The 25,717-nt window shown below is 34.2% G+C and overlaps 1 protein-coding gene and 1 long non-coding RNA gene across 2 annotated transcripts; one reads left to right on the top strand and one right to left on the bottom strand.

Annotated features, from left to right (window-relative positions):
• The first annotated feature begins 7,288 nt into the window (after positions 1-7,288).
• LOC115967944 lies at positions 7,289-8,506 on the top strand. Its single transcript, XR_004086599.1, has 2 exons — positions 7,289-7,388; positions 8,252-8,506. It is a non-coding gene; the product is annotated as an uncharacterized LOC115967944 (long non-coding RNA).
• Positions 8,507-15,827: 7,321 nt separating this feature from the next.
• On the bottom strand, positions 15,828-21,842 carry LOC115968708 (pyruvate kinase isozyme A, chloroplastic-like). Its single transcript, XM_031088191.1, has 7 exons — positions 20,964-21,842; positions 20,472-20,559; positions 20,162-20,352; positions 19,060-19,178; positions 17,186-17,429; positions 16,810-17,044; positions 15,828-16,403 (listed from the first exon to the last, which is right to left on the bottom strand). Exons 1-7 carry the CDS (start codon positions 21,504-21,506, stop codon positions 16,075-16,077), a joined length of 1,749 nt encoding a protein of 582 aa, XP_030944051.1. The 5' UTR covers positions 21,507-21,842; the 3' UTR covers positions 15,828-16,074.
• Between the last annotated feature and the right edge of the window lie 3,875 nt (positions 21,843-25,717).

The following is a 25,717-nucleotide window of genomic DNA, read 5'->3' as shown; positions in this document are numbered from 1 at the left end:
CAGTATGTGAATAAATCACTAACTTTTTTTTCTCTCCTTCTTGTTCTTGTTGTTCCGATTTATTAACTACAAATCACTTATATTTCATCTTTGTCTTAAATTTTCATCTATTTTATCCATTTCAGTCTATTCCATTAAATTTTGGTAGATGTTGTGATTCCAACTAGTATGTGAATAAATCACTAACTTTTTTCTTTCTTTCTTTCTTAGGCTCTCTATTCTAGTCAATTAACTACGAATCACTCATATTTCATCTCAACCTAAATTTCGATCCAATCTATCCATTTTGGTATGTTTTATTAGATTCCAATCGGTGTTGTGATTCTAATTGGTATGTGAATAAATCACTAACTTATTTTTTTTCTTTCCCTCTTGTTCTTGTTGTTTTGATTATCAACTATGAATCATCGATATTCCATCTCTAACTTAAATTTGGATCTATTTTGGTCTATTCTATTAAATTTCAGTTGATATTGTGATTCCAATTAGTTTGGTCACATTCACGTTAATTATTAAATTATTTATGACCCTTCAAGCAAAGGATGGGTTAATTGCTGAACACACACTACAACTTCTCCTAACAAAACAAAGAAAACTCATCACAAATTGGAAAACTACAAAACAGAGCACACAATTACACATGTATGCAACATCATTTTGACCTATTCTCTTATTTTAGTAGAGTTACACTTAAGTACTTCGAGTGTTATCTCAAAAAAAAAAAAGAAAAAAAGAAAAGTACTTCTAGTGCATTTGTATAAGTTGCTGCAAAAACATTTTGGGTTTAAAACGAACATTTGTAAAAGAACTATAAAGAGTTGTTGCGAAACAACGTTTTGGGTTTTAAAAATGCACTTATAGGTTCCCAAATCACATCCAAATAGACCCTTCATATGACAAGCTCCAGTACAAAGATAGGGCCTTTTTTTTATACTTGTTACTATATCTTCCTCACCTCTAAGTTCCAATACCACCCACTTCAATCTTGGCATTTCTTTGGATCCCAATATGGTTTATAGTAATTCACCAAGTTAACTTACACAAAGTTGCTCTAATATTCTTTTCATTGAGGTTCTTGCAGGCCCAAAGCCAACAAACCCTCACATCCCAATGAAATTTTACATAGGAGACTAGCCAATTGCTGAATTCAGTTCCTGCATAACATAATACACCAATAGCCAGCCATATCCATCAATTTCCACCTAAGGGACTTTAGCTTGCTTACTTTTCAGCTCTTTCTAGGTAGTTGTACCTTTGAATTCACCAAATTTTGTTGCATTAACGACAATGATAAGAGAATTTTTCACTTAAAAATATGATTGTGTATATCTATGGAATTATATATAGTACTATTTAAAGAAAATATGGTTTACTAAGATTTTAATAAAGGGTTTAAATATGGAATAAAATTTAAATTCAAATAAAAATGTATTAAACTTTTCTAAAAAAAAATTTATTAAACTATGACTTGTAAATTTGTGAGGTCTCAAAAGCTTATATATATAACACAATATTATAAGGCCAACAAAAAGCCAAACGTTTTTGATCGATTTTATATTGATTATAGATTATAGATTATAGAATTCTCAGTAATATGTGCTACATGAAAAAGTTTAACAAAATATTCTTTACACCTTTTATTTTTGTCTAAATATAAAATTTAATAATTATGACTGTATTTTTATATGGAATTATATATTCCACTATTTGAAGAAAAGAAAATATGATTTGTTAAAATTTTAATGAAGGGTTAATATAGAATATTGTGGGGCCAGAGAACTTATGACCCGGCCCACTTTCCACTAGGACCTAAGGCCCGTGTCGAGGAAAGTAGTTGCCGAGGACAAGTGGTGAAAGACCAAATAGCCTAGAGATGCGGCTGAGGATGATCCTGTCCTCGACATCCCAAGACTTCAAAGGAAAGAGCGACATCTAGTCAAAGGCTGCCTCCAAGATGCCCCCAGAAGAAGAGGAGAGTAGAATGGGACCCCCATGGGAGTACGGAGTGGGGGTGGTTCAAGGTAAATACGTCACCTCCGCATTGAATGCGCCCACAAACGTCCCAGCCATATTAATGAGAAAAGACGCCTGAACAGTATGGTTTCGGTTAGTGCAACTAACAAAAAGCAGGGGGAGGCGGCTGATGGGACAGGTATTTGAATAGGCACCTGCCTGATAAACAGGTGGAGGGTCAGAATCAACCGAGAAAGGTTATATAATGTGAAGACTTATGCGCCATTAAGGGGGGGGGGGGCTTCAAAACCATGGAGTCCTAAAAAACGGAGAATAAGAAGGACATGAAACTCCTTAGACGAGGTCTAAGGACCGGAGCCACTCATGACGTATCGGAATAAATTATTATTAAATACGCCAGGTTCATCCTTGTGCAAATCGCTATGGAAACCCTGAATAACTACTGTCCGATGACCAAGGCCCAGCCTTTCAAACCCACGCTCTACAAATTATATTGTTTGGGTCCTTAACGTACAAACCTAACATCATTTTGGAGTCGTTACGAATTGAGTCCTTACAAATATAAATTAAAATCAATTAAAAATATAATATAATAACGACATGTAAAATTATAAAAACTTATTATTGTTTCTCTAAAGAAAAAGAAAAAGCCTTAAATGCTTATATGTTGTGGGTTTTAGTAAGCTCAACTAGTAAAGTCATTTGTTTTAGAATAAGAAATATGGAGTTTGAACCTTGTCTACACAAAAATCAATTTGGCGGCTTCGCTTAATAGCTTTTGTGGAAAAATATTATGAGATAAAAAATAAAAAAATAAAAAGTCAAACATATTTAGATACACAAACACATATATTCTAGCTGGCAACTCGTGCAATGTAAAGAAATTTTTAGCAAACTATAATTTTTTTGGGGTCTTAAATATGAAATTGATAATTAATTATGATAGTTATTTATATGCATTTATCATGATTGTATTTATATGGAAATGTCTATTCTACCATTTTAAAAAAATGAACTAAAAATATTCTAATAAATGGTTTAAATATAATATTGAATTTAAATTCAATTAAAAAGTTTATATTAAATTAATCACATGTAAAATTATGAACCCTCAAAACTTTGGTGTCAACATATTTTGAAGCCAACTAAAAGTCAAGCTTGTTTGGTTTTATATAAAGTATAGATTATTGTGGGGTCAGAGAATTTATGACCCCGGCCCATTTTATATTAAGGCCTAAGGCCCGAGCCGAGAAGAGGCATTGCTGAGTACGTACAATGAAAGTCCAAATGGCCTATGGATATAGCCGAGGAAGATTTTGTCCTCGGCATCCCAAAGCGCTCCTAAAAGAAAGGGCAAGCACAGTGCAAGAGCGGCCCAAGTAAAAGGCTGCCAGTACTGCAATAAAACACTTTGCACCTGACAGGACCATACTCTTCAGCTTTTACAACCACCCCCAACCACTTTGGATATGGGCTGATGGGATAAGTATCACTCCTGGAAAGTCGAACCCACACGTGGACGTTGGATGAGGGGTACAGACTAATATAAAAGGAAAAGTAAGCAATCTAGAAGAGGGGGCTAAGAAAAAAGGCCAAGAACTAGAGCCTCCCAGACCGTATCGAGGAGAAAGACTCCTCGAACGAACATGGTTTAATTCTGTATGAACACCATGACCAACCACCATTCGGTGACCAAGCCCTAGCTTTTCAAATCCACGCTCTACAAATTATATTTTTTGGGCTCCTAACGTGCGATCCCAATATCATTTTAGGGTCGTTACAAATTGAGTCCTTACAATTAGCGCTGTTTGTGGGAAGGCTTGCGTGTTGGCACAGGCGGTGGGTTGAGAAAGTCCCCCCCATCACTCCCAACAGCCCGTTGTAGTGCTCTAAAATAAAGTTCCATTAGGGGCTACGCTTTTCCATTAGGGGCTACGCTTCGAAGCGTCAGTAGCGCGGATGGTTCTAAGGGCTTGGCCGAGGGGCTAATTCCCCCCACTTAAAGAAAATATCTAAATTTTGGATAGAACCAAGGTATTGCATGGTTCTCGGATTCAAACCTATGAGGAAACCAACTACTTAAAAAGCTAAGTTTTGGATAGAATCAAGGTATTGTATGGTCCTCGGACTCAAACGTATGGGGAAACCAACTACTTAAAAAGCTAAGTTTTGGACAGAACCAAGGTATTGTTTGATCCTCGGACTTAAACCTATGGGGAAACCGACTACTTAAAAAGCTAAGTTTTGGACAGAACCAAGGTATTGCATGGTCCTCGGACTCAAACTTATGGAGAAACCAACCACTCAAGGGGAATTCTAGATTGCTCAGACCTACGAAAAATTATTTACTGAAATTCGGATTAAGTCCTAGACGGAATGAAGATCCCGATCTGTTTTCAGATCCTCAGTTCTAAGGGAACTGATGCAAGCGAGCGTTTAAGTTCGGTATGGTCATACTTCGGTCCTTGGACCGGATGCCAAAAATGGCCAAGGCTATGAAGGTTATCAGGAAGGTGGCAAAGTACCCTAGTACATAGCAACCCGTATGAGCGGTTCACTTTGGGTTACCCATTCTCGGATGATTACCTCCTACACGGTACCGAGCATTCAGCTGTCATCTTGGCTAGTCTTGGGTATGTAACCTTTTTCAGGTCGGCATTATTGTGTCGAATAGTTTCAATAAGCTCAGAATAATATTTTTTTCTTAACAAGGGTTTCGGCCCTAAGTATCGTTCAGAATAAAAAATAAATAGAAAATAATCATATAAAAGCACACCCATTCACAGCATAACTATTGCAGAAAAGAAAGAATACATTGAATAAAATAATGTCAACTTTTATTAATATAAAGAAGTAGTACAGCGTACAATGAGGGGCTTAAACAAGCTAATACAGGAAGCTAATTACAAAAGCAAAAGTAAAAAGATACAAGGAAACGACAAATCTTTCTAAACTTTGCTCCAATGGCTATTATGTATGAGAGGGTGATCCCTTTTGATGGATGAGGAGAAGAAGAGGAAGAAGTAAAAGCACCAGGATGGATCCGGTGATGGGGAAGAAGAAGAAGAGGAGGCGAAAGGAGGCACTAGTGAAGGAAAAGAGGAAGAAGCAGGGATGCTTAATCCCTGCATCAGCCCTGACTCCTATCACGCAGGTGCCATATTAGCTATGCTCGAAAGAGAGCGGATGGTACTGATGATGAGCAACTCCAGCTCCGTTGCACCAAAAATTTGATGCAATTAACACCTGCTTTGGATTTTGGCTGAAGGAAGGGGAAAAATATCTTGAGTCTCTGCCTACCTTACCCTGACCGAGCCATCTTAAGTTTCGGAGGGACCCGGTGCTTCTAGAGAGGATGTGGTTTCTTCTCCCCCGCTTTTACCTCAAACATATCACACTCTAAGGTTTGATTATGCTGATAAAGAAAATTTTGAGCGTAGTTGAAAGTTTAGGACTTTAGAAAGACTAAAGGGTCTGTGCGTAAAGGAAGTGACCTCCTGCCTTGCTTCTTATATGGAAGGTAGGTTTGGAGGCATTTAATCTATATAGATTTCCAAGAGGAGCTGCAAACGAGATAGTATCCACTCAACTCCCAACGTCGTCTATAACCGTTGGATTTAAGTGGTCTCGTGAAGGGAACTTATTAAAGACGCGCCTCGTACACTGAAACGGCAGGAGCATATTATGAATAAATCTAAAAGAATGTCTCGTAACCCGGTGCATTCCCTAGGCAGATGAAGAGACACTGACATTAATGAAGGCTTAGCATCACCAAAACCCTCCTTTTCGACCAAGAGGTCGGACAGCAGGATTTTGAGGGGCTATTGTGAGGTCAGAGAATTTATGACCCCGGCCCATTTTATATTAAGGCCCAAGGCTCGAGCCGAGAAGAGGCATTGCCAAGGACGTACAATGAAAGTCCAAATGGCCTACAGATATAGCCGTCCAAATGGCCTACGGATATAACCGAGGACAATTTTGTCCTCGGCATCTCAGAGCGCTCCTAAAAGAAAGGGCGAGCACAGTGCAGGAGCGGCCCAAGTAAAAGGCTGCCAATACTGCAATAAAGCACTCTACACCTGACAGGACCATACTCTTCAGCTTTTACAACCACCCCCAACCACTTTGGGTATGGGCTGATGGGACAAGTATCAGTCCTGGAAAGTCGAACCCACACGTGGACATTGGATGAGGGGTACATGCTAATATAAAAGAAAAAGTAAGCAATCTAGAAGAGGGGGCTGGGAAAAAAGGATAAGAACCAGAGCCTCCCAGACCGTATCGAGGAGAAAGACTCCTCGAACGAACATGGTTTAATTCTGTATGAACACCATGACCAACCATCGTTCGGTGACCAAGCCCTAGCCTTTCAAACCCACGCTCTACAAATTATATTGTTTGGGCCCCTAACGTGCGATCCCAATATCATTTTAGGGTCGTTACAAATTGAGTCCTTACAATTATAGATAAGTAGTTTTATAACCATTAAATTTCAAAATATTTGCTTGTTCAATAATACTAGCTTTTGAGCATGCGCTCATTTTACTTATTTTTTTCTAAATATCAATAGCTTTCATTCATCATAATTTGACTTTGTCACAATTTGTTCATGAGATGAGTTATGAGTGACAGAGTTGTGGATTCACCACTTTTGCTCTACCATTCACAACTTGCTACGTAGGCAAATTATAACAAAAGTTGTGGGTTTAGCTGTTGTTCTAACATTTTTGTTGCTTGTTTTTTTTTTATTAATTATTTATCTTTATATATTAAGAGGATTTAGAAAGTTAGTTATGTTTTTAGAAAATGTTAAAAATACCCCTAAACTAATTAGATAATCCTCATTCTTAAAAAAAAAGGGTTAAAATTGTAATTCAACAAAAAAATTTAAAAACTAATAGAGAAAATTTTTTCCTAAAATTTAGCACACTCCCTATTTAAATATATCTCACACATGATACATATTTTTTCTAAAAGTTAGCACACACTAAACCCAGCAATTTACTCTATTTTAAATCCTAAATTTTAGTTTCTTAAAAATCCCTTTCTATATAACCTCACTAAATTAATAATTTCAAATTGAAAAATTACATTAAATTCAAAATCGCACGAGTGGAGCGCGTGTGGAGGCTAGTTTATAGTAAATAAATAGTTAAAAAAATTCATCTAATGCGCTGTGCAATACCGAGCCCGCGCCCACAATAGCCCTATATAGGATCAAGCCCAGCCCAAAATTACTACAGTACAATTTTTTTTTTTTTTTTTGCTTCTTATGATTGCCTGTCCGAGCCCATTATATCAGATAGCCGTTTAAAAGTTCAATTCGGAGGGAAAAAGAGAGAGAAAAGCAGAGGGATAGGGTTTTGCTCTAAAACCCTAAACTTGCTTCAAATTTTTGTTCATTTTCGCTTATGGTAATTTTATTTCTTTCAAATATCGATAATTAGAGAGGAAGATGTTGCCATTGGAGACGAGAATCCCTGAAATTCTCCTTTTCTAATTGTTCACTTAATTCCTCTCAAAGTGTTTGATGAAATGCTCGAACCAAAGTTTTCATAACCAGAACTCACTATAATCATTCTCCTATATCTAGAATGGGACATATAGAGTAGAGTTATTATCATCTTGATTTTTTAATGGATTATAATCAGATGAATGGTAAACTTAATTTGATCTTTAGTATTCTTTTGGTGTTTATTGTTTGGTATAAAAAGATTGATATTGTGGGTTTTATGAATGATATGCAATTTATGATGACCAATGCCTATTTACATGTCTATTGGACGAATTGATAAACCCTGCCTAAAATTCCATACCAAATGAGTCCATTTATGCACTCAAGAACCATAACCTCAGCTCCTCAACTGCATTAACATAGAGCAACTAGCCGTGAGGCCTGTGACATTAGTTTGAAAAAGCAATTTTCAACTTACAAAAATACCTCGAATTACAAAGAAAAAGAAAAGAAATGTTTAACATAAGAAGAAAAAGAAACAAAAGTTTCTCTAGATCTCATTTTTAATAGTTTTACTGTGCATGGGTTTGCAACTAGTGTGTGTGTATATATATATTTTGAAGCAATATTAGATATATTTTTAGTAACAGTAAGCATATTTAGGGACTGTAAGATAATCTCTCTTTCTTTTTATTTATTTATTTTTTTGACCTTAGAGAGAATGTATGTTTACACTCAGATAAAGAACACATGGACAAGAAAATTCCATAAAAACTAGCCTATTTGACATTTGTATTCTGATACCTGGCTTGTTGATGGCAGGATCCTGATGGAGAGGATGGCGCTAAGCGAGAGGTAATCCTACATTTGTGTGTCTACTTGAGTTGATTATACAATGGTCATTTTGATCCCAGTATCCAGCCTGAAAGCGAAACCATGGGAGTTTGTTTAATTACGAAATAATCTAAAAATACAATTTTTCTCCTACCTGTGCTTGTATGTCCATCATGGAAATCGGAACCATTTCCATTGAAGTTATTTAAGGGATACTCTAAGACAACCTCCAATCTTTTTTCACTCATGGTGTTGATTCAATCTTTTCAATAGTCCACTATCTGGTTGGATTTGTGCTTTCTTATGCTAAGCACATTGGATATTCCAATCTCCTTCAAACATGCCTTTAGAATACCAAAACACTTCTTAGGCATTTTGTCATGGAAAAAAAAAACAGATAACTAAACAATTCAAATGGAAATGGTTTCCAATGGTTTTTTTTGGGCAAAAAGTTGGCTTTGCATGGGAGCTAAATCTAAGCGTTTCTTTAGGAGGACTTATTTTCATTGGTTTATTGGCTTAGAAGCTAAGCTGGGTAAAAGTATAGTTGTACTTAAAAATTGTACATGAACAAAATAAGCTGAAAAATCAATTTAATATTAATCCACCACTCATCAAAACAAACACTTGGTATAACTTATAAATTTTAGGAAAAGAACCATAAGATATAGTAAAGGTGAATTTTGAAGGTTGATGGAAATTGAATTTCTAGCTTTGATGAATTCAGCTAGGTGACTTGCAAATTCACACATTTTGCTTTGTGTGTGACACGCATGCACACAACGGATCTGCTAGGCTTCAAATTTTTTTAGTAATTAATATATTTTTTAATGAGTAATAAGCAATAAATTTCATTTATTTTATTGATTAGGCTTCAACTTTCCTCCATGGCCAAAACTCAATTCAATATGATCAGATCTGCTAGGCGACTTGCAAATTCACACATTTTGCATTCTCTGTGTGTGTGGCTTCAAGTTTCATTTCTAGGGATTCCATTCCGCTTTTCTTAGAGTCTTTGTCCTTTTGTACATAACCTGTTGTATTTTCTTTAATTTTTAGCTATTTCCTGCTCTCTCTCTGCATGAAGTAGTCTTTTTTTTAATAAAATTATTCTTACTTATAGAAGAAAGGTAATAGCTTCTATTTATTTTATCGATTAGGCTTCAACTTTACTCCCATGGCCTTCTGTCGGATACCATTTGTTCCCTCAGCTGCTATGTAAATAGAATCCATCATATTTGTGTTTGAAGAACACCTCACTGGTTCTGTTTAATCTGCTGGCAATCATATTGTCATGAGATATAATGCAACTAAATTTTGTAAATAGATAATTTGTTTACATGTGAAACGCTAAATAAATGAAAAATGTGTTTGTAAACTCAGAGAGACATGATTCCTATTGGATAACATTGTCAACCTTATCTTTCTGTAAGCATAAAATCTTATTTATATAACTTTGGTTAAAAGGCATATGCTGATGGTATAATGTTCATGAAAAGATTCTCAATTTCATGGCTGCTCAGCCTATGGATTGTCCTCCTATGGCTCCTAAATTATTTGAGAATTTGTTTTGGTTGAAGACCCAAAAACCAGTTTCTGTAGTCTAGTGTAAAGTTTTATCAGTTCATAGGTGTTTGAAGTTTTGTAATATTGTTATATTATATCCATAATTTTTTTCTTTTCATTGGAGCCAAAAGAAAAAAAAAAAAAAATCCTAATTTGGATCTTTATTTAGGGTTTAGACTTCATTGTCCCTCATGCTGTGTATGTTTCTCAGCTAGTGCAACACATCATCGTTCAAAATTTTAGAAAAAAAGACAAGTTACTTTGTTGGTCAGTTGTAGTTCATTGATTTTTTCTTTCTTTTTTGGTAAACTAACTCTTCTATGTATTGTAGTAGGAGACTGGATTTTCTCAACAACTTACAAAGTTATATGGTAAATCGAAAAAACAAAAAAAGTTGGGATCACTTTAGATCATGTCAAGTATACATCTCTGGATGCTTGGACAGTGCAAAAGAATATGGACAAGAAGTCTACCTTTCTAGGTTGCTCTTTTTTCCCCCTCTCTCTAGCAATCCAGCCTTACCATCAGTGAATAGTAATTAACTGACCCCTTAAGCTCCTACTAATTGGGAAAAATGCACCCTATTTGTGCGGTCCACCCTCATGTGAGGGGGAGGACTCATGTATACAATACATGATATATCTCCTCCTACTAGTAGGAGGATATGACATTTTAGTTCCTAACCTTGAAAGGGTAGGTAGGGATTTACAATGGAAGATGTTATAATCTTCCCCTCATGTAGACACAAATATAATAATATTTTACCATTAGTGTTAGTATAGGAAAACTATTATGTACTTTGGAAGTATGCTCCCTCTCTCTCATAGAGGGGTGGGTCCATCCCTCTGTATACAATAACAACCTGTTAGTATATACCAACTCTCAAAGCAAGCAATATAAAGGTCAATATAACACACAATTTGATAATGAGATGGAAAATCAAAGAACCCTTTCAATGGAAAAACAACTTCAAGGACACAGTCGTTAGAAATTTCACTATAAGAAAAGTAGTTATAACGATCTACTTACAAGATTCTTGTATAGTTAGACTAATTGTAACTTCTGCAAATATTATGTATGCCTTTCTACCTCAGTAGTTCTAGAGGTGGTATCTACCTAATGTAAATTGCCTCCTCAAACTCCTCATTCGCATGAGCCCAAACCTATGGTACTTTAAGGAGGTTAGCAAACACAGCAGAAAAGATCTTTGTGATTTCAGGAAATGTTTAAAGCTCAAGGCATATTAGAACACACAATAATTTTTCTTGTTTTTGAAACAAAAAAAAAGAAAAAGAATAACTTTTCTATCTAGGCTCAGGAACTGGAAGAAAGGAACAAAGTTTGAAATGTTTAGACCTAGAATAATTGCCTTTCTTGCCTTTAAAAGTCTTGCAATATGTGATTTATAAAATTCATAAAGTAGGATAAAAACCTACCAGAAACAGTTTCATGATATTTACTTTCCAATTAAACAAGTTTCACTTAGAAATTTATTATGGTTAAAGAGATATGGCCAAAAAATTATCAACTCTTCATCTTTGAATTATTGAGATCATATCCTCTTTCAACAGTTTCTAAACCAAACTCAACCTTAACACAATTTCAATAATGCTAACTCAATTTTGAGATGTTTTGTGACTACGATTTGCAACCCTAACGAATTTTTGTTGTTTCAGATTAGTTGACTTGCTAATAAGAATCGTGGATATTGGTAATGTCACTACAAGGTTAGTAAGCAAAGGTCTTTAGCCCTAGATGTCCTTTCATAGATTAGATTCCTGAGTCAAGCAGAGGAAACTAAATCATGTGTTGTGTCAAGATAACAACTAGGATTGATTTCCTACTTTTAACTGATCAGGGGCTCTAATTAGTTAAGAGTTCTTCTGGCCTCAAACCCACAACTGGCACTCAAGCCTGGGAGTTTGTTGTCACATTTTATAGGATTTTGATCTAATGGTTTCCCACTATGTTGTTTTAAGATGGTTAAGCTGATAATCTAGTGCATCATATAGATGGTTAAGTTGTTTTAATCTTATAGTTTCCCGCTATGTTTTTTAAGATGGTTAAGTTGATCATCTAGTGCATCATATTTTATAGGATTTTGACCTAATAGTTTCCCACTATGTTGTTTTAAGATGGTTAAGTTGATCATCTAGTGCATCTGCTACATGCTCAAAAACTTGAAAATCCAAACCAGAGGTGATGAGAAGCTCACTGAGGCGCTTCTGTCCTATTACATTTCCCTGGGCTTACACTCCTAGTTACCTGAAATATGGTGATAGATTTTGTTATTAATTCCATGCATATAGTTATATAATCTTAAAAATTCACTGATGTTTCATGAGACAAGAGATATACCAATGTTTGTTCCTGTATATTATTTTATTTTTTTCTATATTTAGACATTTTAACAGAATACTTCAAGTTTATCCAATAAGCAATACCCATAATATTTAAACAGAGTTGCTTTTATTTTGATAGAGTTGCTAGAGATGGCTATATAATTGTATTACGTAGCGACCCATAACACTGTCAATGCTGATAAAATTTCCAACAATCAATCAATTATGAACCATTTTTGCTGAAAACAAATATTCTATTAGAAAGTAGTTTTGGATGTTAATAGAAATTGTTGTACACACGGCAACTACAAGATTAGTACATACGTAATTTTGATGCCAAAAGCCAATGAATCATACTGATTTATAACACCAAGTGATAATTATTCTTTATCATTAGTAATTATTTAGTGATAATTATTCTTTATCATTATTCATGACACTAGGTTTTTGGTGTAAACAGAAATTGATCCCTAGATATATTATTCCACGACAAAAGATTTTACTAGTTGAATTAACTAAAACCATGATTATCTGATTGATAATTAGACCCATTTGATTATTGCTATTTATCTAAATAAGCCATGGTAGCAACTAGCATACAACAATTAAAGTTTATGAACAGAACGTATATTCTGGTGGGTTATATAGACTTGCGTATACGAACTTTCCATCTCAAAATCTCAACCAGGACCTACCACCATTATAGTCCATAACTAGATATTTGTCATTTTTTGAATATACAGTTGGACGAAAACTAAGACTATTTTTGCTGCGTAGAGCAAGTAACTACAATAATCACACTTGAAGTAGATATATAGTTCCAGCAAACATTTACGAGTCATCTACGACACGTTAAGATTCACATATATACTTTCTTACACTACGCCTCAAAACATATAAATAAATAAAGGACTCATATTTGAAGAAAAAATTACTCTAGTTTAATCCAACTTTCTCACTTTGTAAAACTGAATTATGGGTACTTATAATTAATTTCCTACGCAAATTATTATATGCAAAGTTAGTTGGTTTTTTTTTTTAACTTTTTGCGCTTATTTGTTTTTGTATAATTTTTGAAAACCTTACTTTTTCATAGTATATTATATTTTAACTAATTTTTAACATATAAGCAAATGAACTTTGAATCAAAAACTGTATCTAAATGGATGGATGCATGTCAGCACTAAAACTAAAGAGGGAAAAAAGAGATAGAGAGTAAGAAGAGTGACTTGGTGCCTTGGCGGCCACAACCCACAAGTTAGGGGTGAACCCGTGAAGCTTGAGTCTAGGGGGACACTGTCAAAGATGTTAATATTAAAAATTATTTTAGAAAAAAATAAAAAAAAATTAGTGTCTTCTATCTTTTTAATACATGGATAGTCATTAAAATTGTTACATATTGTCAATTTCAACATAACATAAACTTTTGGTTGCAAGTAGCAACTCTCTAAACAAGGCATCAAAAGTCAAGAGCCGCATAGTTCAATGGTATTGTTTTTTTTTTCATTTTTAAGGAGAACCATGCCCCCCCCTCCCCCCCAAAAAAAAAATTGTTGTAACATTTAAATTATTTAAAAAGAATATAAAGGCATTAGGAAATATGATGTTATGTCTAAAGCAAGTTTCCTCATTGACTTGTAACCTTGACTTTGCATTCAATTGTAGTGTCCTATGTCTCTGGTTCAAACCTTAACACTCCCCTCTACCACTATCTACCTATAACTAATTTTCAAGTAACTTTTCAAAATCCACTAGTTGGAAAATAGAAAATTGCTATCCACGGAAAAATAGATGGTAAAACTCTTGAAGATTAATGCAACAAAATTGTGAGGTTAAATTATTAATTTGGCTTATGATAATTGGACAAAGTTCAATTTAGTCCCTCCATTATTAGTTGTGTCAATTTCATGCATTAACTTTTAAGATCAAGTCAATTTCATCATTGATTTCCTCTCTATTAAGATTAGAAATTGAGGGATCTAAGAATGAAATTAAACTTGATTTTGAAATTTGAGAGACAAAATTAACACAATTAATAGTTGAGAGACAGGATTCAAATGATAACTCAATAGTAATGAGATTTTTTGTAGTACCTCATTTATGTGTGGTTGGAACTCCACCTCCCCATTACTACCTATCTCCCCAAAAAATAAGAAGTTGAAAGACTAACTGAAACTTTGCCTAATAATTGAAAAACTAAGATAGTAATTTAAGCTTCAGAGTTCAGGCCATTGCCATATGCTCCACTATATTAATGCGACGGGAAAAATCCATATGTACTAAAATAATTTATAAGATAATGCCTAAATGTTTACTGTAATATAAAACAGATTCCAATATGAGTATTATTATATTAATATAATTTCGAATACTTTTGTAGAAGTTAATTTTAGCTAAGAAAATCAATGTTCCTCTTCATTTGCTAGCCCAACAGGCTGCTTTTGTTAAATGGACCAGTTTCCATACTTGATTTGCCTTTGTGTGTTTCCCAGGCCATTACAGTGATGGGCAGCCCCATCCCGGAATTTTTCATGAGTCCATTTAGGTTGGAGTGGGGGCGGAGGGAAACCTCTTAGCAAATAATTAAGGGCAAAAATAAATAAATAAAATTCTTTGGTAAATATAAGATGCAGAAACTCTCGGCCACTGGAACAAATTTAACAATATTTTCACAACAAATGTGTTGTAAAAATAAAATGAAAGTAATGAAACAAAATTATTTTGGAACCCACAACTCAAAATGAGGGTGTTCTGAAAATGTTGTGAGATTTTGTTGTGTCTCCAAACTTTCTCTATCACCTATTATCAATAATCTATGGCTCTTATAAAATAATAATAATAGTAATAATAATCTATGGCTATTCCCAGAATAGCAAAATCTTAGTACAACTCACATCGTGCATAACATATTTTGTGGCTAAGAGCTTTGTACCTTAGTGAAACTGCATGCTTTCCTTTATGAGAAGAATTAAATTTCAAATCCTCAATTCCCTATTATGGTAATTATCAAATTATTTTAAACCTCCAGACAAAGTTTGACTACAATTACAAACTTAGTTGTAGGCTACAATTCCACAATGTTTACCGGTTTATCATGATTAACCAATAATAATTAATTGAATGATCTATTTACATTCTTTCGCAGTGTTCTGTTATCCTGAATCAGACAAAGAGATTAAACCAATTGATTGGTTGATGTGTCAGGACTAAGATTATATGAAAAAGATGATTTTTTTTATTATTATTATTAAATTTTTTTTCCAGTACTATTAGTAAGAGAAAAGACATGTGAAGAAGATTGTATAGGATTTAATACCCACAATGGCAACAGGACACCAAACACATCTACTTCGGTCAAAAACTGAACCATAAAACTCTAATTTTTATCATAGCCACTCAAATACACAACCCAACTGAATTTTCATCACATAATCACTCAAAAGACACAAAATTCAACTGAATTCTAATATATTTGGTCTTAAATTTCATTTGTAGTAGATAATTTACAAGCAAAGTAATCAGTCCAGCAAATGATAATATTTTCTTGTAGTCAATAAGGGATTTAATGCTCAACTTATTATGAATTATGAATTTGATGTAGATATTTTTTATTTTCTTTCTATAATTTCATTTTGCTTTTACATTTTTGGGGGTTGTGAAGTGAATGATAATAATGGATTTAGATAGATGAATTGAGCAAGAATCTGCTATCATGGAGATGAGCAAGAATCACATATAAAATCTTTTTTTTTTTTTTTTTGATACACACATAAAATCTTAAGTTACATTAAAATGGTGGGAAAAACTCTGACACACATATTCCTCCGGTGGACTCAAAGAACCCACATTGTCTTTCACCTTATCATTGATGGCTAAACAGCATATTGAAGTAAAAAGGCCTTGCTAAGCAATGGTCTTGACCTGGATTGATTGGAAAGCCATTGGGGTTGCAAGAGTTGGAGTGACATCTGAGACCACCAAAACAGCATCTCCTTGTTCCAACATCCCTGTTCTTTTTATTAGATTAATGGTTTTTGAGATGTTAGCTTCCATGTCATCCGATAAATCAACAAGGAGGGAAGTTACTCCCCACTGCAAATTTAGAGCCTTGCGGGTATTATCATTGTTGGTGAATGCAAAAATGGGAGGGTTTGGACGGTTACGTGATAGCAGTGAGGCCATGTGTCCATGTTTTGTGTAGACAAAGATGGCGTCCACGCCAAGTTTGTTAGCTGCAGACAGAGAATACAGTTGTAGTTTTGAAATGTAAGCACTAAAATACACACTTAAGCATCACATACCAAGTCATTGGTGTAACGTGTGTGCACATAAGAGAGAAATGTTATTCTCAAAATGGTATTTACTCATAGACAGCCTGAATCAACTTCAGTGAAGTAGAGATTAGCCACTGAGAGCATACATATGCATATGGATCTATACTTTCATAGGCTCATACACATAATGTGCTATGTTGTCATAGAATCATAGATACTAATTCTCCATTTGTCAAATAGATTGAGTCAGGAAAATAATTGTGTTTGAACTCATGGAATTATTTGATGAGTTGATATGACAGCTGTTATTTATAAGGTATTGGAATTCTGAACAACAGAATTTAGATGGGAAAAGTGAAATTACCCATTTCTGCAGCACAATTGCATATCTGTTCAGCAATACGATCCGGCAATGATACTCCTAGTTGATGCTGAGGGAGAAGAGTTTGTTGGCTTTCTTCACGACCCCATGTTTCCATTCGACTGCTGGTCATCCGCAAGACAGAAAGAGCCTTCTGTCCATTTAAACCAATAGCTGACTCACCAGAAAGCATCAAAGCATCAGCATACTGCCGAACTGCTTCAGAAACATCTGCAACCTGATGATATCAAAGGATATTGTCACTGATGCAATGTTCAACAAGTCTGTGCTCTTAGATGCATTACTCCTTTAGTTCCCCACAACCAAAATAATAGAAGTAGTAGTGGTGGTTATAGTAATGACACTTGTGGTATAGTACCTCAGCACGTGTGGGGGTTGGATATTCAACCATGGACTCAAGAAGTTGAGATGCTACAATAACTGGTTTGTTTAGTTGCCTGCAGACATTAATTATTTCTTCTTGCACAGAAGGAATCTGTTCAAGTGGGATTTCAACTCCAAGGTCACCCCGAGCTACCATGATTCCATCTGAAGCCTCTACAATATCTCTCAATTTCTGTAGAGACTCCAAGCTCTCGATCTTTGCCAATACTCTTATGGATCTGTAAATTAGAACAATTCAGGACTTCCATAAGAACTGGAAGAAAATAAAAAGAGAAAACAGAAAAGAGATAGCAAGCACATTGATTCAAAGAAAAAACATGAAAACATGAATAGAATCTGCATTCTTACTTTTTGCAGAATTATATTTTAAAAAAGAAAAAGAAAAAGAAAAAGAAAAAAAGGTGATCTGGGGAAGCCAAATATCCTAGTGCAAGTGTTAAATAAGACAAAAAAATGCAACTCATGATAATCTTTTGACACATGACAAACTATCATAAACAGGGCAACTGGTACATCTACTGGGGCAGCATTAGGAATAACTTAGAAGGAAAACAACTAAAGGAGACTCAATGTGAAAGAGGAGTTGAGGTATAATATGAGCAAGTACCATAATTGGTATGGTCAAAGCTAAATCAGATAGTCTCTTTTCTAGTAGTTCTTGTTAGCAATGCATGCAATTCAATGTCTGGGCTCAGTCTTGGAAATAAGATGAAAGTTGCAAAATGTCTAGGTACGTACAATTATGCATGCAGCATCTACTACACATGCACATTTCTATTTGTAACTGAACCAAAAGAAAAGAAGATCAAAAGTAGGTCACAATATCTTTTCTAGTAATATTTGCTATAAAATAAAGCTCTCCAATAGACCACCAGAATGTTACTTTCAGTTCAGTTTTCCACGGTCTGTCTACTCTAAACTCCAAATCTACAACCTCACCCTTCATGTGTTCTTATGAGAGGAGAAAATCCATTTGAGCTAGATCTCATTGGCAATTTTTTTTATTGTTAAGTAACACACACATCTGGTGGATATTAAATCCACAACCTTGCCCTCCATCTTGCTCTTACAAGAGGAGAATGTGCCATTTGAGTTAGAACTCATTTGCAAATGTAGATGGTGACAAAGACTTCTCATATATCCACTCATCATCTAGAAACTGAGAGGAAAGGAGACTTCCTTACTAAAGGTTCCTATGAGGTTCTATAGAGCAGAGTATGAAGCCATATATGCTTTCATCAAAAACAATATACAGTTACAATCAGTTCTAAATGCAACTAAGGAATATCAACAGAAAGAGAAAGTCAACACACCAACCACATATCATGGAGTGAGCTAATGAAGCTAACAGTTTCAATCTGCATGTGAACTGTTAATCACAGTGCCTAAATGAGGGCACTGAATGCTCTACAGAATTTGACCATTTAATTTTAGAGTATTAACAGAAATAATAATAGCTCAATATACTGAGTATTGGCGAAAAATAAGAGCAACATCTGAATCCTATTACCACTGGTGATCATTACTACATTGTGGCCAAGTAGCACCAAGATCAATCAATTCACATCTAGGCATGGAAGTTTACAGTCTCACATCAATTTTTTTTAAAGAAGAAGCTACCATTTATGAAAGTTTAAGTTGTCTATTGCATGAGAAAACAGATTGAGATGTTTCATGAGCTACTGCTCTGAAACACTATGAAGTGATCATATGTAGTAGCATTTAACAAGGATAATCACATTGTTCAAGAGGGGGGAAAAATCCAAGGATGTAAGCCTCAGATTTAAAACCAAAAAAAAAAAAGAGAGTAAAATCATGCAAGTGTTAACGATTATGACAGTGCCTTACTTGGATGATTTGGAGGAGAGGTAGTTCTTAAGATGCTTGACAGAATCAGAATCATTTACAAATGACATGGCAATGAAATCGATACCTTCAGATACTCCAAATTCAATGTCAGCCCAATCCTGTAGTTCAGACAGTATCAATAACGAACTAATAAGCATGCAAAGAATTTGCTAAAATTATGGGTTTTACAGTATCATCTGAATATTGAAGAGGCATACATTCAGCCATACTTTATTTATTTATTTTATTTGGGTGTTAGAGCACTTAACTAATCTCTTGGGTGTGTGTGATCCCGTCCCACAAACACTGGGGGGATCACAGTGAGTAATATGCTAATACTTAAAACATCATCAATTCGCAATTTCTACGGACTGAAAGAATTCCCTCCACACACACACAAACATACATAAATACCCAAATAAGAGGAAAAATAAATAAAACTTTAAGAGCAGAAATTTTGGTTATCAATGAGGATTGGTACTATGACCAAATTTCTCTCTCTCTCTCTCTCTCCCAAAGAGCAGTGCTACTGTATATTAACAAGTGAGCTCTACCATCTCTGAAAACTGACCTCTACCAAATGAAAAGCTTTTTTCAGTCAACACCCAACAATTATAGCAAGAACTCAAAATAGAGTTTGAAATTCGTTTGTCTTATTGTCAGAACTCAGGAGATTTATTCAGTTTTGATAGAGAACATCATGTAAGATACTTAAGAAATCATTAATATCACAAACACAAATAAGGCACAAGTATGTAAGTTTAGGAGCTTCTGAATATATAAAAAATAAAATTGGTTTTCAAGCATCTTTCATGCTCAAACAGTTTTAAGTAATTTTCTGAACAATTTTGATAAACAAGTTTGTAAGAGGAAAAGAAAACTAGTACAGCAATGGTGTTCTTTTAATCAGGTAGCTGTTGTAGAGTCAATGTTGCTGAAATGAAAATAAAGTTCACATTCACTAACTCCAGGAAATCAATGGGTGCTATTTTGTTTTAAAAAAGGGTGATGTCAAACTAAGTTTGATAAGCAAAAAATAGAGAATGTAAAAGCCAGAGAGTCTGGGGGAAAAAAATCAAGAACAAATGCGTATGAAATCAACCTTTGCTGATAGAGTAGGAAGCTCATAATTTCTCCCCACAAGCTTCCCATCTCTCCAAAAGCTCAATTTGGCTCGAGGTAGGAATAAACCAGGGTCTGTGCACTTACAATGCAAATCACTCCCAATCTTTTCTATGACTTCAAACCCTGCCATTCCACCATCAATCACAAGTTCATCTCCTACCTCAATACCTGCCAAGTAGTGAACATCACAAGCAAATTCAGATCACTAAAGTGAATTGAAAAGGGAAAAAAAAAGCAGGGGGCCAGGTGAGGCTGATATTTGACACAATTAGCAGAAATCTCACTACCTTCAGAAAAACCCTCATAGTTAGCTTGAACTGTGAATGGACGAGAACCTGCAAACTTTTCTGCAGTAAACAACCAGATTGAACCATCCTGATGATCGAAGTAGAAGAAATATCCATTAAAATTGCATTCTTTCTCACAACACATTATCATCATGAGGTGTGAACAAAACATAAAAAGACTGCTCACGGCTCACCCATCTAACATCCTTTTACCTAATTAATACCTACACCTAATTTAGCTGGACATAAAGCCAGAAACCAATTAGTTCTAATGATCCAAGTTTTTTTTTTTTTTTAAAGTACTAATGATACAAGTAGAAGACAAATCCATCAAAATTGCATCTTGCTCATAACAGATTATCATTGTGAAGTGCAAACAAAAAATAAAAGGGGTGCTCACCCATCTAACATATTTTTCCCTCATTAATACCTACATCTAATTTAGCTAGACATAAAGCCAGACACTAATCAGTGAGTTCTACACATACTTACCTCTACTTTGACAGAAGAAGGAGCCCCATGATCCACCACATGAATCTGACTACCTTCAGTATCAATCATGACTGAAACACAAAACCCCTTTTCCTCATTCAATCTCTTAATCTTCCGAATCACATCCCGGTGCCACTCCCTCCCATTATGGCACATATTAAGCCTAGCCACATTCATTCCTCCCAATGCCAACTTCTCCAAATCCTCCAATGAGCAACACGCCGGCCCAATTGTGCACACGAGCTTCGTCTTCCTCATCCCCAAAAACCCCTTCTCCCTCAACTCCCCCTCTGAAACCACATCAAACCCCAAAACCCCCCTTAAACCCTTCAATTCACGCTGCAAACCCTTTGATTCCTCCACATTCACTTGCACTGCGGCTCTTACTCCAACCCCAATCTTTCCCTTCATCTTCCTTCCATTAAAACAAATCCCACCAGCAAAAACCGGCCTGCCTAAAACCCGATTCTTCAAATCTAAACACGGGTGGTTTTTTCCAATAATTCCACCACTAATAAGACTTGAATCCCTCACAACCGCCATGAACTCAAAAAACCAATCTTGCTCTCAATATGACCCTCTTGGTGACAATTTAGATTTGTTGGCGAAAAAGATCAAGGTCAAAGACTATAACTTATTGAACAAAGCTTAGACAAACAAACAAAAACAGAGTTACTGATAAGTTTTAAGCATTTTTGGATCGAATACTCAGAAGGGTTTTGGGTGGCGGAGTTTACAAAGTGAAGTAAAAGGTAGTTGTGTTTTAGTGAGAAAAATGTTCAATGAAGAAACAGAAACAAAACAAAGAAAAAAAGAAAGAGAGAAACCCTAGTAAGTTCGGTGGGTTTTGTTACAACTAGCGCCGTATGTTTAAGTTTTGTGCATTAAATTAATTTGAAAAATGGAGGGCAAATGAAAAGGGCGGTAATAGTTTATAATAAAAGTACTTGTAGTAGCAGCTTTCCTAATTTAACGGTCAACTACCGTTCCCGGGTTGTTGGCTTTTATTTGTGTCCGGTTCTTGGTGTTTGTTTGTGTCATAAATTTATAATAGTTTCGTGCTGTCACTTTCCTACAGTTTTTTTTTTTTTTACTTTTTCAAGCACAGTTTATGCGAATGTTAAACAATTTATTTAATTTTTGCTAAAAATATTTTACTTTAAAAAAGTGAAAATATAAGAAAAAAATAAAATTTGTTTTCAAAAGAAAAAAAAAAAATTTTAAAAAGCTAAATATAACAGTTAAAAATTAAAAATTGAGTTTATATTCTGATGTCAAACAAATACTCAAAATTAACAATTTTTAAAAAAGAATGGTAGTTTGAGAAACTAACAACACAAAAAAAATACACAACTTTTACCGTTATAACAAAAGTGATAGTGTCTCATCAAAAAACAAAAAAAACAAAAGTGATAGTGACACAATAAAATACACAATTATTTTTGCAACTTGTTAATTGTTATCACAATTTTATTATAACAATGAGTTTTGTGGTAAAAGTCGTATGTTTTGTTGGCAAGATTTGCATAGGGTGGAGGAAAGGAATTTGGGGTATATTCGACACGTGAAAGTTGAGATGTACGGAAAAGAGAGTCAGATTTTACCGTCTCAAATCTCAATGTGGTCCCAAATGGGCAGGCAATGCGGCAATCGTGCTTGAACTTTATTAGGTTTGGGTTATGTTGTAACTTGCAAGGACAGTGTTGTATGCATGTGCAAACTGCAAAGTGCAAACACACATGCCTTAAAATAACTGAAAATGTCACTTTATTTATTTAGGGAAAATGTTAATAAATGACCCAAGCAATTGTTAAAATTGGTGTTAAAATTTTTATTAAAATGGATTATTAATCATTACTTTAAGGGGTAATTATTGGGTACTCCCAGAATTAGGGGTGTCAATTCGGGTTAGCATGTCGGGTTTGTGTCGTGTCAAGGTAGGGGTATTCGACTAAATGACTCAACCCTAATCCGACCTATTTAATAATCGTGTCATAATCCTTCAACCCTAACTCGACCTGTTAATAAGGCGGGTTGACCTGACCCAACCCATTTGACACTCTTAATAAACGAGTCGTGTTGGGTTGACACGAATGTAACACAACCCATTTCAACCTGCATAATATTAAATATAACATCCATCTAGAAATAATTTTTTTTACATCCCAAAAAGTAGTGCATACACTTCAAGTCTTCAACCCACATTCAAAATAATATAGTTCAACAAAAATATAATATTCATCTAAAAATAAGTTTTTTACACTCTAAAAGAAGTGCATACACTTCAACCCAAATTCAAAAGAACAAAGTTTAACAAAAATAAAATAATATAGTTCAACAAAAATATAATATCCTTGTAACTCGCCAAATACCAAGTATCAATATTGAAAGAATTTTAGCAAATAGTAGACTAATCCTAACATTTACCACGATTATCATCCATAGATTCTTTGTTGATGTCCAAATTCATAACATCTTCCACAAGCTCATCTAAGTTCATTTGTGCAAATTCTATGCCAAAAAAAAAAGAAAAAGAAAAAAAAAAGAAAAAGGTATTAGTAGTTCTAGGGTCTGTAAAGTTTCAATTTCCAATTATATCTCTTATAAATTTTTATAATTACTCACTTTTCTTTTTAAATTTAAAATATATGTTGAATATAAAAGGATTTTGACAAATCTAAAATAAAATAAATATTTATTTGTTATATGAGTTAAATGGGTTGTGTTAAGTGGGTCATTTCCGGTTGACACAAATAAATTGGCGTGTCAAACGTGTTTATTGCGGGTTACGCGTGTTGACCTGCTTATGACACGTTTCTTATCGTGTCACTTTCGGGTCGACCCGTTTATGACCCAAACCCATTAAGGTCCAACCCTAACCCGAAAAAATACATGTCGGGTTCGTGTCGTGTTCACGGGTTGGGTCAAACATTGACACCCCTACCCAGAGTACTATAAATGCATACTTCTCCCTCTCACATAACTATAGGTCCCACTAATAAAAAATAATGAAATACTCTAGGAGTACTATAAATGCGTACTCCTTCTTTTCACATAAATTGTGGGTCTCACCATAAATTTAATTAGTGAGACCCACAGTTATGTGAGAGAGAGGATTACACATTTATGATACTCCGAAAGTACTCAATAATTACCCCACACTAATTAAATTTATGGTGAGACTCACAATTTATGTGAAAGAAGGGTACACATTTATGGTACTCCAAAGTATTCAATAATTTTCTTACCCTTAAGGGCACTTGTTAACAATGACCCTTTATTTAATTAAACACATTTGTGAATTTGTTTTGGGTAGTTGTATATGCAGGTACACATTATGTGTAACATTTTTTTTTTTTTTAGAGTTTCAACCTATAGCGTCCGCTCTTGATGATAACTCTTTATCATTAGACTAAGACATCAATTAGTTTTTAGTGTAGGTAAAGATTGAACCCCAAATCTTTTATTCAACCATCAGAGACTTTATTAGTTGAGCTAATTGGAACTCACATGTAACATATTTTTCTAATGTATGACAAAGTATCTACTATTTATTCTCATGATTTATTAGCGCGATGGTCACTCCACAAATATACATGTTTGTGGGGGTATTGGGAGGTAAGGGTCGGGATTTAAGTCTTTAGGAGAGAACTTCATACACATATACACTTAAATTAGACTAGAATAAAAATTATATTTTATCTATATATATATATATAACTGAAACATTTGAAACTCTCACAATTTTTCACATCAGTACAATATTTAAATAAAATTATTTTTGTTTAGTCCAAACTTAATAAGGAGTGAAACTCTATCTCTCTATATCATATACTATATACTATATAATAAAAGTTAGGCTTAGTATGTGTTTGGATCCAATTTATCACGTTCACGTTTTGCTTCTTCCGCGTTTTCCCTTCTTTTTTTTTTTTTTTAGCCTGCATTTGTTGACTTTTCCACGGTGAACAGTGCACGGACCTACACATTTAAAAATGGGTCCTACGGCACTATTCACACATTTAAAAATTATTTTGTTATAGTGTTTTCAGTTTTCAGTTTTAGTAAAATAAGTTTTATCCAAACGGACCCTTAGAAGCTGTGGTTGCGATAAGTGACTCATCAAATTGCAGAATTTTTTTTAGATTTTTCAATAAATTCATTCACTTAAGTTTTTAGATAAAAACAAAAAGTTTTTTTTTTATCTTTATTAACTTCTTTGGATAAAGTAACAATAAGTGTTCTAATGAACTTCTTTTTTTTTTTTTTTTGGAAAAACATTTATCCTACATCATCTATTTCCTAATAATAAAGTAACAAATTTAAAAGTATTAAAAGTATTATTTTTTCTTCTCAATTTTTTTTTCTTTTGGAATAAATAACAAAAAAATAGCTAATATTAATTAACTTTAACGTAAACTAAAAAAAATTCTAATAACAATCTAATAACATTAACTATTTTTTTGGGATAAAGTAAAAAAAAAAAAAAAACTAATATTTAATTAACATAAACTTCTTAATTACGCTAAACTCCTTTTCTTTCTGTTCATATCAAGTTATCAACTTCTTAACAACTTAAAATTATTTAATATAAAAGTGGGGGTATATGTACAGTTTGGTATATTTTTCCCTTTTCCTATTGTATGGGTTCTTGATGTATTATTTCCTTCTCATACTTACCTTACCTATGAAACTTGCATGTATGTATTTGCCTTCTTCTTCTTCTTCTTCTTCTTCTTCTTCTTCTTTTTTTT

This window comes from Quercus lobata, chromosome 11 (assembly GCF_001633185.2).
Source record: "Quercus lobata isolate SW786 chromosome 11, ValleyOak3.0 Primary Assembly, whole genome shotgun sequence".
NCBI classification, from domain to species: domain Eukaryota; kingdom Viridiplantae; phylum Streptophyta; class Magnoliopsida; order Fagales; family Fagaceae; genus Quercus; species Quercus lobata.
Note: the sequence above shows the minus strand (reverse complement) of the source record. Positions and strands in the feature narration are given on the sequence as shown.